The following is a 12,807-nucleotide window of genomic DNA, read 5'->3' on the forward strand; positions in this document are numbered from 1 at the left end:
ATAAGGAGGGCTCTTATAAAGTGCTTTGGTCGTAAAGAAAAAGAACAGGACCCGTTTGATCAGGTATTAAAGATCTCCCAGAGAAGAGGGGAGAGGGTTTGCGAATACGGGATTAGGATTAAGTCGTTGTTTTCACGAGCGGTGACGCGCAATTCTAATTTAGCGACGCTTCGCGACAATGCTGTTAAGGAATGCTTTATAAAAGGACTACTAGCGGAGATTAGGAGGCAGGTGATGCAGAGGCGGCCGGACACCTTGGATGAGGCGATAGTAAAGGCCGAAGAAGAAGAGGAAATCGAATCGGCCTGCAACAAACGAGGTGGGATAAGTGAGGTATGCGCAAATGTTGAGCATGAAAGGGGGTTGGAGAGAAGGGAAGTACAATTGGGTAAGCGTGTAGAGGAGTTGGAGACTCAAATAAGGAGTTTGACCGAGTCCATGGCATCTTTACTCGAGCACATGAAGGGGAACAATAACCGCGAGAGGTGGGGAAAAGAGCGCCGTTGTTACACGTGTGGTGAAATAGGCCATATTTCGAGAAAATGCAACAAGAGAAGAGGTTTAAACTAGTCAGAGGTCATTTGAAAGGTCAGGCGAATGACCGGTTAGTTAAATTAGAACTGACCAGAAAGATCCACTTGTCAGACCGGGGGTTACCGATTGTAAGAGGTGTAATCCTAGGACGTGAAATTGCTGGTCTAGTAGATACAGGTGCAGAAAGGACCGTAATTAAGAATGAATTGACTGAATATATCAGGCGTGAAAATAGGAATTGGGTGGTCCCAAACAATTCATGTATTAGTGGGATGTCGGGAGCACTCATAAACAGTGATGAGGCCGTAGCAATCGAGTGCTGTTTCCACGATGGGAAAAAGGTATGCACGACAACACCAAGTGTTGGGTTTCCTGAAAGGGCAGGTTACGAGATGATCATCGGGATGGACATTATTTGCCAGCACCCTGGGCTGTTGGTGGGGATCGAATCAGTGGTTAAGGCAGATAAGCAAGGTCGTGAAGGGAGATTTTGTATTAATATAAATAGTGAGGTAGGGGTGGCAGAGGTAGAAAGAGAGGTGTGGAGATTGGATCACCTAGATGAACCGGTTAAGAGGAAAATAATAAATATTTTGAGAAAGTATCCGGACGCTATTGCTAGCGAAATTGCCGAGTTATCTGGCACTAGCAGACATATGCACTCTGTTAGCCTGACGTCGGAACGTCCGGTCAACGTTAGACAGTACCGAATTCCGTACAGTTACTTACCTGGCCTTAAGAAGCAAGTTAGTGAGCTGATAAAAGCAGGTATATGTGAGGAGAGCTCATCGGAGTGGAACTCTCCTATACATGTTGTTCCTAAAAGCTCTGGTGAGATTCGTATCACTTTGGACCTGCGAAAAATTAATGATATAACAGAACCCCAAATATTCCCGATGGCTCGAATAGACGACATCTTATCCCAACTTAATGGGAACAGATATTTCTCGGTATTGGACTTAAAAGCAGGGTATTTCCAGATTCCTCTAGATCCCAAGGTAAGACACATATTTGCGTTCTCCACACCATGGGGAAAATACCAACTTTGTAGGATGCCTCAGGGTGGGAAGAATAGTGGGAGGTTTTTCCAATACATTATGACGAAGATCTTAGCAAAATTTGTCGGAAATAGCTGCTTTGTGTTTCAAGATGATATTGTATTATTTTCACAAAGTTTGGAGGATCATCTTGAGCTTGTCGATCGAGTAATTAGTACATTAAGGGATGAGGGCCTAAAATTAAATCCGAGTAAATGCCAAATATTAGCAAAGGAGGTGAGATATTTAGGACATATTATTAATAGCGAGGGTGTGCGACCTGATCCCAACAATGTTGAGTCGATCAAGAAAGTGGAAACACCTCGTAGTGTAAAAGAGGTCCGCAGTTTTCTCGGTGTGGTTGGATTTTTTCGGAATTTTATCCCGTCGTTTTCCGATATCGCTGCTCCATTAACAGAACTCACCAAGAAAGGGAAGAGATTTTTATGGAGCCCAGAATGTCAGAGAGGTTTTGAAAAGTTAAAAGAGGCAATAGCAAGCCCACCAATTCTAGCTCACCCGGATTTTGATAGACCATTCTATTTGCACACTGACGCATCTGACAACGCGGCAGCTGCGGTGCTCGAACAACGGCACGAAAAGGGACTGGCTCCGATAGGCTATTTTAGTAGGAGATTTCAAGGGGCAGAAATCAATTATTCCACAATTGAGAAAGAATGTCTAGCAATTGTTTTAGCCTTAAGACACTTCAAATTTTTAATTCTAGGCCAAAAAACGATAATACTCTCTGACCATAAACCCCTTGTGTTCCTTAGCAACATTCAAAATGGGAGCAAGCGTCTGACTCGTTGGATAATGGAGATTATGGACTACCATATAGAAGTCCAACATGTGAAAGGCGTTGACAATAAAGTAGCGGACTTCCTTTCGAGGAACGTTAACGGGGTTCATCACTTCGATGTTGAATCTACAAGGGCTGTAATCCCTAATAGATACGAGATTGGTTTATCACAGGATCGCGATGAAACTTTTGGCCCCATAAAAAGGGATTTACTGAGAAGCCCCGGGAATAGAAATATTGGGAGCTATATGCACCAGTATGTAGTAATAAGCGAATGCCTGTATAGAAGAAGCCTCTTGAAGTCCCGTGACAAGTATGTTAGCCAATTATGCGTAGGGGAGGATCTTGCTAGGGAAGTGATTAAGGCTGTTCACGAAAACAATCTGTCGGGGCATTGGGGCGTGCGAAAAACTATAATTAACATTGAGAAACACTATTATATTCGGAATTTGAGGGAGAAGGTCGAAGGTGTCATTAAGACGTGTGAAAGGTGCCAGAGGCATAATGTACACAAAGGAAAGGCTCCTTTCCAAGAAAACGAGACGGCTGAGGCACCTTTCCAAAAGATTGCTGTGGATATAGTAGGACCTATCCGCACATCGAGCAGCGGTAACCGATTCATCCTTGTAATAGTAGATATTTTCACTCGTTTCGTCGAAGCACACCCTTTGAAGGACCAAACTGCATGGTCTGTGAGTAATACAATATTTAATGAAATCGTTTGTAGGTACGGTGCCCCAGAAGTAATTATTTCCGATAGAGGTACCAACTTTCTATCATCTTTATTCTCGGACTGTTGCAAGTGGTTAGGAATTAGGAGGAACATTACTACCGCTTATCGACCTTGTGCGAATGGCACGTGCGAACGGGTGAACAGATCGTTAGTCGAAATGATAACTAAATCCTCTGACGATGGGAGAGTCGAATGGGATGAAATGATACCTTCTGCATGTTTTGCCTATAACAATTCGCACCACACTGCCATAAATGAGTCACCTGCCTTCCTCTTGTATGGTGTTGATCCCCGTACCCCTAATATCGAATACCTGCCTGATGATATGTCTACCGATGAGCGTAGGGCATTCCTGGTCACGAAACTCCGTGCATTACGGGAAAATGCGAGTATCCATGCGCGAAATTACAACAAGAAAGGAAGGGATTATCGAAGCAAAGGGAGAACATTAGTAAGTTTTTCGGAAGGGCAGAGGGTTTGGGTGAGAAAGAAAGGTGTTAAAGGGAATAAGTTTTCTTATAATTATAAAGGACCCTTTCGGATCACCAAGGTGATAAACCCAACTACGTATCGTGTGGAGGGTTGCAATATGAAGGATCAGGAGACTGTCCATGTCGATCGCCTAAAACCTTGCTATGGCTATCCGATTTGTAATAAGAAAAAAAAGAGGGAGGATAGAGGAATTGTACTGGAGGATGATGATGAAGTCCTGGATGATCGGTTGGTGAGGAGACGTGGGGTGGTCACTAACACGCAAGGTGTTGACACAAGTGGTGTGCAGAAGTGCACTGACCTTGAGGTGCGTAAGAAACCTTATAACCTACGTGAACGCAAAATTGATTTCCGTAGTTTGCACTACGGGAAGTGAGTCGCTTGGGGGGGAGATATGTAGTGCTACGCAACTATGTATTATTGTTATTATTATTATTATTAATTATTTTCTCGGTTTCCTTTTTGTATGTATCGGGTTTTCTTGGTTTGTACCGTGTCGCGTGGAATTTTCTTATGATGTCACCTTAGGATACGTGAGAAGCTTTCTGATTGGTCCAGAGTGGGACAATAAGTGAAGCGGACTTCCGGAGAGCGGGAAATATAAATTGAGGGACTCTCACGATTGAGGACACTTTTTGGCTGCTTTTGGATTCGTCGAGGAAGGTTGCCGAGGAAGGGTCAGCAAGGACGTCGGAGTTAGACCGGGAGAACAGGAGTCTAGAAAGGGCGACCACTTTCAGTCGGGAAGCACAATCCGTTTCCATCGTAGTGTAATTGAGAAGTATCAACGAGGGACGTACTTCTGGTGACGTAAATTACGTTCAGGTATCGGAAAGAACTATTAGTTTTGTGAATTAACGTAAAGAAAAGGAACGCTTGGAACTCGAGATCGTGTTGCATTTACTTAACATAATACCGTGATTCGTCGAAGGCTAATATATGCAATTATTGTATAGAAGGAAAATGTGTATGTATATATGTATATAGAGTATTGTAAATTTCGTTAGTTTTAAGTCGTGTATCGTGTAAACTTGAGGGTTAGGAAGCATCTCGCGGTTATTGTACTGTTAGAATAAATTACTGTTGTTTCGCCAAATTCGTGCACGTGTAATTGGTCATTACTTGAGTCCTTAACATACATCCTTATTACATCCGTGGACTTAGATCCATCGGATAATCAACATGGCATCACGTAACAGCACAGACATAAAAATATTATTACATACATTTTCAATGGGCATATTTACATATACCACGCGTGAGCGGATCGTGTCCGCACAGACACGGGCCGGCACCGGCCAGCATTGTCTGCGAGAATGTTTTGTCTGTGCCGGCGCGTGTCTGTACAACTCTGTGGGAGTCGGCGCGGTTAGTATGAACGCCATCGTCTACATGCACAGACAGTGCTTGGTTAAAATGATGAATCAAGAGAAATTAATTGAATTAGTTCGGGAATATACATTTCTTTATGATTTAAGTGCGTGTACTCCTTTGTATGTCTGAATGTGTCTTTGCATGCTGGGTTGTAGATGTGAAAACTATTGTCTGTGCCGTGTCTGCTATGTACGGTGTCTGTAGACGTGAACCAATCTTTACTCGTGTCTTTTTTAAAGGACTGCTTATAAATACTATTTTAATTCGGTTTTGAACATTATTTATTCGTTAATATTTATATTTCACGATTTTAGACTTTAAATCGATTAGACAGTTTGTGTTCATTTTTAAACATTTTTGGAAGCTTTCGTGAAAAGAAAGAAAAAATAGTCAAAATATATATAGTTAAGCTTGTATATACATTATTAATATGGGATGCCTTCGAGAATTCCCGAGAACTCGGGACGAAAAGGGATTGATGGGAATTATACACATTTAATTATGGACATGTTGAACCAAGCGTTAAGATAGGATTGATTAAAGAGTTACAATAAAAAAGATTTTGGATTTAGAGTTTATCCGTGTTAAGCCCATATCTTTTTTTTCATATTAGGTAAATTACTGTAGTTTTCGTTAAAAACGGAGCTATGATTCAGGTTATTCACATTATTTATTATATTGGCAATTAGAAAATGTTTTCGTTCGTGTAATGGAAAAAAATTGATTTAATTATTCAAAATTATTTTTTCTCTGATCAGAAACTTACCAGAACAAGCGATATAAATTAGAAATTGCACTTAAATTGCGTAATAGGTTAAGTGTTGTTATGGAAATAACTGTTATTAGGTTGAAAAGTATTTAGAAATTTAAAGATCCACAATTACTGATTTAGATGCAGGTGTTCGAAAGTTGCGCCTTATTCTGTTTTGCACTAAATAAATATTGAAAAAAATTAAGAAAACTTAAGCCACATTTGTCATCAAAGTCAATAATTTTATTTACAACTAAACATCAGTTTTTTTGCCAGTAAAAAACACTATACAGCATCTGTAAGGCGACCTTCTCACCGGAAAGTGTATTAGAACAATAACGTTGATTATTTTAGATTATCTGTTTACTGGTAATCACATACAAATTAAAACTCTGCACGCTTTCGTCACATCAAACATGGAAATATGATTTCAGAAGAATCCGTAAAATGTGCTTATGTGTATAAAATGCCAACTCGAGGTTGCTCGAAATTTACAAAAATGCACTTAATATAAAAAGCTTCGGGATCATCCTTCGTGTCTATTTTACACGGCTCTATTCCATACGTGGAAATTTCTATTGTTTTTAAACGATATTCCTTTTACAAAGTTGACAAAATATGCAAAATTTTACGGCTCAAGTCGTACCCGAGGACTCAATCCTGTTCGAGTTTTTCGATTTGGTCCACGTCTTCGGCATCCAATAGGGTGATCTTGCGCTCTGAAACAGAAAATTCGCAACGTTTAAAATTTTCGTTCGTGTTCAAACTTAAAAATCGTCTAACTACTAAACAAAAATACAAAAATTTACTATAGTATTTGTTTAAATTAATTTAACAAAAGTCGAGAAATAAAAAATATTTTTGAGTGTGCAGTATAACAATTAAAACATTTGTTTTTCTGCACACATTTACGTGTTAAAGAAAACACGAAAACTTACTGAAGTAATCTTCAATTTTTTCTAACATGTCCATTGTTCTTTTTCCATCTATCATGTTTATGGCAATTCCAGGTTTTCCGAACCTGCCCGTACGCCCAATTCGATGAAGGTAGGTCTGGCAATCCACGTGACCATGCTGATCGACGGGCAAATCAAAGTTTACCACTAAAGTAACTTGTTCGATATCGATACCTATGGAAAAAAATTGCATCTTATTAATATTATGTCCAAGTGAATGCAATTTCCATTAATTTAACAATAATAAGAACTCGCATACCTCTCGCACAAACGTTGGTCGTAATGAGGACCTTCACTTTTGCATCTCTAAACATCTCGATGACAGCAATTCGTTGCTCGATGGACAAATCGCCGGATAAAAGGCCAACTGCGTGTCCCTCTTTTCTCATCTTTTCGGACAGCCAAGCAGCGGCTCGTCTCGTCTGCAATATTAATTTAAAATATTTCAACTTTTTATTATAGGAAATGAAATATCTAATGAGTATTTTCTCATTTCTCTGCTCGTTACGCAAACTTTTGCCTTAAATATAAATGATATTCAACGGCGTATTAACAATTCCTTACAAAAACATTTTAAATACAAGTTTAATTTCCGTCTAATTTTCCATAATTAATTAATTCGCGATTACTAGTTTACAATATACACGAATAAACAAAACTTACCTGGCAAAATATAATTGCCTGGCCAATGGATAAAACTCCGTAAATATTCGCTAACGCATTAAATTTCTCCTCGATATTTCGGCAAAGCACGTAATACTGTTTGATGTTGTTCAGGCTCTCGTCTTCTTTCTTCAGCCGTAAAACAACTGCATTAGGCACAATCAATTCGGCAAAAGCCACGATTTCTTCGGTGTAAGTGGCAGAAAACATCATCACCTGGCACTCGGGTGAAAGTTGACTGTTAAAGACACAAGCCATTAATTCTTTCATCGACCACTCGCAGGCCGTATTTAAAAAGCTAAAAATAACTTAATGTCTCGCTAATGTCCTAGGTAAGAGGCGAAGACTCTCTTTTTAATTTTACAGGGGATTTCATTAAAAAAAGGCTAACTTACTTGTGAATTCGGATCGATTGATCGTGATAGCCGTGGGTGGCGATCATGATATCGGCTTCATCCAGTACAAACACCTTAATTTTCTTCGGGTCGAACAATTTGAATCTCCTGCTCCAATCTAACATTTTGCCGGGGGTTCCAATAATAACTTGCTCCGATATCTTTTCACCTCTGCCCACTAAAGGCAAAAAATAAGCGATTATTTCACGATTACTTTCGTAAATGTAAAGGTTCCAGTGGCCCTCCTCGTTGCCCAATACTCATCAGTGAAGCAGGAATATTGGTGAGTAAGAGGCTGTCGGATGGATCGTTACTCGGACAGAAAGACGATAATATTTTAAAACAAGACTTACGTGTTTGTCCTTTTACTCCAAGACGAATTCCAATTTTCGGACAGAACTTTGTCATTTGCTTTGCAACACATCCGGTCTGTTCTGCTAACTCGTAGGTTGGCGACAGAATTAATAACTGAATTCGAAATAAAATGAATTCAATTTACAAATCCTAAAAGTTTCTATTTGCTTTCCAAATTTAATTCTTTGACAAGTTTCTTATATTAAATAAAATTAACATAAATTACCTGTGGAAATCTCTTATGTGGATCCACTCTGTTCAAACCGGCCAGCAAAAAAGCGGCAGTTTTTCCAGTACCACTCTGAGACTGAGCAATCAGATTTTGAGGTCTGTTTTATGACAAAAATTATCGAAATTACGTACTTTATAATTACAAACTGCACATTTATAAATAAAGTAGAAAAGTAAATGTACTTACGGATCCGCCAGTAACGTCGGAACTGTTGTTTCTTGTATTTTAGATGGCGCATTGAATCCCATTTCGTAAACACCTCTCAGAAGTTCTGGACGCCTGCACATGCGAATAGAAATGTGTAATTTGTATTATCACGTTACTAAAATATAACAAAATAATTGTAAAAGTAACAATTGATGAGATATTATGTACAATTTACAGTCAAAATTTCTAATTGTTTACTGCATTCCGTTTACGCTTTAAAGTCATTTCCTTCGCGTATTTACAGAAATATCCAATAAAGAATTGAAAAACTCATCTAAAATTATACCGTTTTGAACATAAATTTATAGCCACGTCAATTAATACTATAAGGAATAACACTTTTCACTTAAATATATGCCCGATACATAATATTTATTTTAAAGTGTTGAAAATTACACTTACAAGTTTAATTCTTCGAAAGATTTGACGGAAAATAAAGGAGAATTTGGGTTCTTTCTCTCGACTTCCAAGTTTTGAGAGGTACGAACAAGTTTCGTATGTAAAAATTTTCTCATTAACGATGTTTCGGCAAGGGAAATTTCTAAAAACGTAAGAAAAATATTCAATTTCTTCAATAGAATAATATTCGTGTAATACGGTTAATCGCTTTAGCATTAATATGTGAAAAATTGCTAGAATTTAGAAAAAACAAAGAAATTTAATGGATTTAAATCACTTCGTTGCTAATTTTTAAGCGATAACAACAAAATTCATCGTACCAGCTTCGTCGGGTTCGCCATTAACAATAGAATTTTCAGGAAAAACGTTTGCTGCAATCTTCACCGCGGGTGCCAAGTCATTTGCAGATTCGATCTTTATACTTTCAATCTGTAAAATATAATTAAAAAGTATTTAAACTCTCATCTCTTCATTATTAAAATTAAGGAAGGATTTTGTTCGATTTGACTCTAAGTTGGACTTTTTTAAAGTACACATCATACAGGAAGCATCTATGTTTGGTTTAACCGCTTACCTTCTGCGATAGACTTTTCTCTCGATCTTCTGTCCGTAGACCGCAACCTGCCATCTTTCCATCCATATTTAGCTTCCAAATAACAGATTAAAAGATATTTTAAAGAACTTCTTCAATCACAGACAACTATCGAAGTGAACTCCGTAGATTCTCGCTCCCAACTGACCAACGTCACTCTCTCGAAAGACAGACAATGTCACCTGGCGTCAAAAAGTTATTGTAGGGGCTCGAACAAAGCCTTTCGGTGCCGTGTGCAAAAGTGTGTCTCGCATACGTTAATTAGTTAAACGAACTAAGACCCCCAACTAAGCAAAACACTTGGAGCGTGAAAATGCGCACAAGTAGCATTGTCTTTAAGCCTAGCCATAAATAAATGGCCTTTTCTTTTCCATTAAATGATAATATGCTTAAAAGCACGAGGCCTTAATTGATCTATAACCGTCGTAGGGTGAAGCGGTATACACGAATATCTTCAGCATTGAATCAAGCTCTATACAGACGAAAGTTAGAAATTAACTAATGAATATCGAATGAAATTTTGACGAAAACGAGTTTTATTCTCCAAATTTAACGTAATTAATGTGATTGAAATTATTATTACACTTAAAAGCCTTAAAATATCACAGAGATATTCTGTATACATTACATAGAATGTATTATGAATTCAAAAAAATATGTTATTAAAGTATCCGAGGAGTTTCTGTTCCTAGATATTGATCTGTATTTATGAGGTGAAAGTAAATTGCTTCCTTTACAGACACTCACGAATCAAGAATATTTTTATTTGTTTTAAAATGCATTCTTTTCTTCTATTCGTAAGCCCCTTGCGGCTAAATCTACTTATCTCACTTGTTAACAGGTGGGATACGGTTGCCTTCGACCCGCCATTAAAATGAGAAATTTCTGGAATGGCACGTGGTTTCCTGGAATGTATTTTCCGGAAATCTTTTTCGACTCGGGGTAGGGCACGAAGTTACAATTGGCGAAAATATAGAAAATAGTATTGTCTTTCTCACAATACAACAATTCTTTGGCAATCCGTTAATTCAGCCGGAGCGTATAATTCTAATATTATTTAACATATTTATTTTTACAATAACAAAAGAGTCGTAAACAATACGTCAGGACTTATTACATTAGCAAGCAAACATCTAAAACACTTATTAAGCTTTGGTTATCGCAAAACGCTATAATTTAAATACTACAATTATTACGAACTTTAGCTCTTTCTTCAGTTTAAATATTGTTACACATGAAACCAATGAACTTTATAAAAATCCAGCAACGAGTTGCATTAACTACATTTAAAACTTTTACATTTAACAATAAGCCATTAACCTCTTCATTATAGAGAACCAATCGAACGACCGAGTACGTGTGGTCAGTGCAGTTCGTGGGGTTACGGTATAAGCGAATTTGAAACGGTAATAATCTATAAGCTGAAAAACTTGCGCATGGAGCGACTAAAATGGTGATACTGAGGTATATTCTGCACGTTCGTGCAAGTATTAAAGTTCAATACACTACTCGAAATGGGGAAGGTCAACATGTATGATCCTTCGAAAGAGGTAGTTAGGGTTCGGTGAAGTACGAGAAGTAAAATATCCATAAAGCTCTTTGACAACAACACCCCTTTTATATAACCCCCCGTGTGACGTAATATATTGTCGAGATGTTTACAGCGCAATTGTAAAGTTGTCGACACGGTTTTTTAAATATTTGATTGTTAATAGTTTTATCATTTTATCGTTTTGTAATATGTTTCTTCGGTTGTTCAGTTGCGGCAACGCGACACTTGGCGATCTGCCTAGGGGGATGCCTTCCGGGAAATCTTTTTAAGGGTAACTGGCCCCTATTCGAGCTTTACAGAGGTGGGAAAAACCCGGAAAACTCCGCGTGACCAGCTCGTCTTGGCGAATCCACGACCCAACTCCCGGTGTTTTCGGGGAACGGAACCGCTCGGCCACCGGTAGCCCGACTCTTGTAATAAATTCTTTAGGACAATTTTTTTTCCCTATATTTGACAGATGCTCACTTAACTGACCAGGTCTATAAACACCGTTGTCGAAGTGCATTTTAAAAGATACATAAAACATTAATTGTTTCCCGTGTGTGATAACCCTTTCATTGTAATAATATTCTACGTATGCGTAATAAAATATATTTGTTTTTAAAAATCTTTTAGTACTTTTCATTATTATAAAATGGGAGAAAGCTGTTTCGAAGTTTGACAAAAAATAAAATAAAATAAATGCTAATAATTAGTAAAACCTTTATTAAGCCGGAGCCCATTCGAGATACGACGAACAACACCACTATATCTGCCCACCCGTCGACCTTTAACCACTAAAATTTAACAGCATTAATTCACCTAATACACAGACCTCGCTGCCAAATTTCACAAATTTTGAACAGGACCTTTTATGCTTTAAAGTGAATGAACAAAATCGTTCTCTCCTACTCACACATACACGAATTTTTTGCATGTAGCGACGTTACGAGGTTCCATGACACGAAAAATATAAAAAAAAAATTTGGCGGGTCATATTTTGACCATTCGGCATACTTTCACTCTTATATACAATAGATCCTGAAAAGTGAAAGTGCTGAAGTAAACTTCATTCTTTTATCCCGGAATCCCGGGACAAGCAAAAGACCGGGAAATAAGAATTTACCTTCTATTTTTTGTCATAGAATCGAGTTTGTTTCTCATTTCCCGGTATTTTGCTTGTCCCGGGATACGATTCATTATTTTCAAGATATACAAAATATCACGAAATCAAGTGATATGATTATTTTTAATTTTTTAAAGTAATTTAAAACGTTCCGCAACCTCCAAAATCATATTAATAATGCCGTGTAAGATATACATTAAAAATTTCCTATGAATTACGTATACATTTTCACATATGGAAAAAAGTTTGCTAGAAACTGCATACAACAAAATGCTTTGAATTGAGTTGAAAATTTGAAAAAAAATTGAACTTTGATCAAACTTCTAACTTAAAAGGTACAGTAGAGCGTCGATAAGTGGAACGTCGGTAAGTGGAAATGGCCGGAAAGTGGAACGATTTTTCAGTCGGACCTGTAGTACGTGCTGAATCGAATGTTTTTTGATACTAAATTTACTTCTAAAGTATAATTTTCATGGTTTTTTATATTCTTTAATATATTTATTTTGTTTGTACAAAATGCAGAAATAATTTTTAACGATACGATAGCCTCGATGATTATTATAAAAAATTTTCGTTAGGCTTAAAATCGACGAAAAATGTCAATCAGGAAGCGACACGCAACGGAGAAA

At 37.8% G+C, this 12,807-nt stretch overlaps 1 protein-coding gene across 1 annotated transcript; it reads right to left on the reverse strand.

Annotated features, from left to right (window-relative positions):
• Positions 1-6,297: 6,297 nt before the first annotated feature.
• Positions 6,298-9,045, reverse strand: LOC136986160 (ATP-dependent RNA helicase DDX19A-like). Its single transcript, XM_067283644.1, has 9 exons — positions 8,933-9,045; positions 8,510-8,602; positions 8,318-8,420; positions 8,091-8,205; positions 7,738-7,915; positions 7,343-7,580; positions 6,939-7,101; positions 6,662-6,853; positions 6,298-6,442 (listed from the first exon to the last, which is right to left on the reverse strand). Exons 1-9 carry the CDS (start codon positions 9,043-9,045, stop codon positions 6,378-6,380), a joined length of 1,260 nt encoding a protein of 419 aa, XP_067139745.1. The 3' UTR covers positions 6,298-6,377.
• Positions 9,046-12,807: the final 3,762 nt, after the last annotated feature.

The sequence above is a fragment of the Centruroides vittatus genome, unplaced genomic scaffold, assembly GCF_030686945.1.
Source record: "Centruroides vittatus isolate TY-2023 unplaced genomic scaffold, ASM3068694v2 scaffold_1014, whole genome shotgun sequence".
Taxonomy (NCBI): Eukaryota; Metazoa; Arthropoda; class Arachnida; order Scorpiones; family Buthidae; genus Centruroides; species Centruroides vittatus.

Coding starts and splice junctions, on each gene's coding strand:
- LOC136986160 (XM_067283644.1), bottom strand. CDS start 9,045: ATGAGAAAATTTTTACATACGAAACTTGTTCGTACCTCTCAAAACTTG. Junction 8,206..8,317: donor CACATAAGAGATTTCCACAG/GTAATTTATGTT, acceptor TTTCGAATTCAG/TTATTAATTCTGTCGCCAAC. Junction 7,102..7,342: donor AGGCAATTATATTTTGCCAG/GTAAGTTTTGTT, acceptor TTAATATTGCAG/ACGAGACGAGCCGCTGCTTG.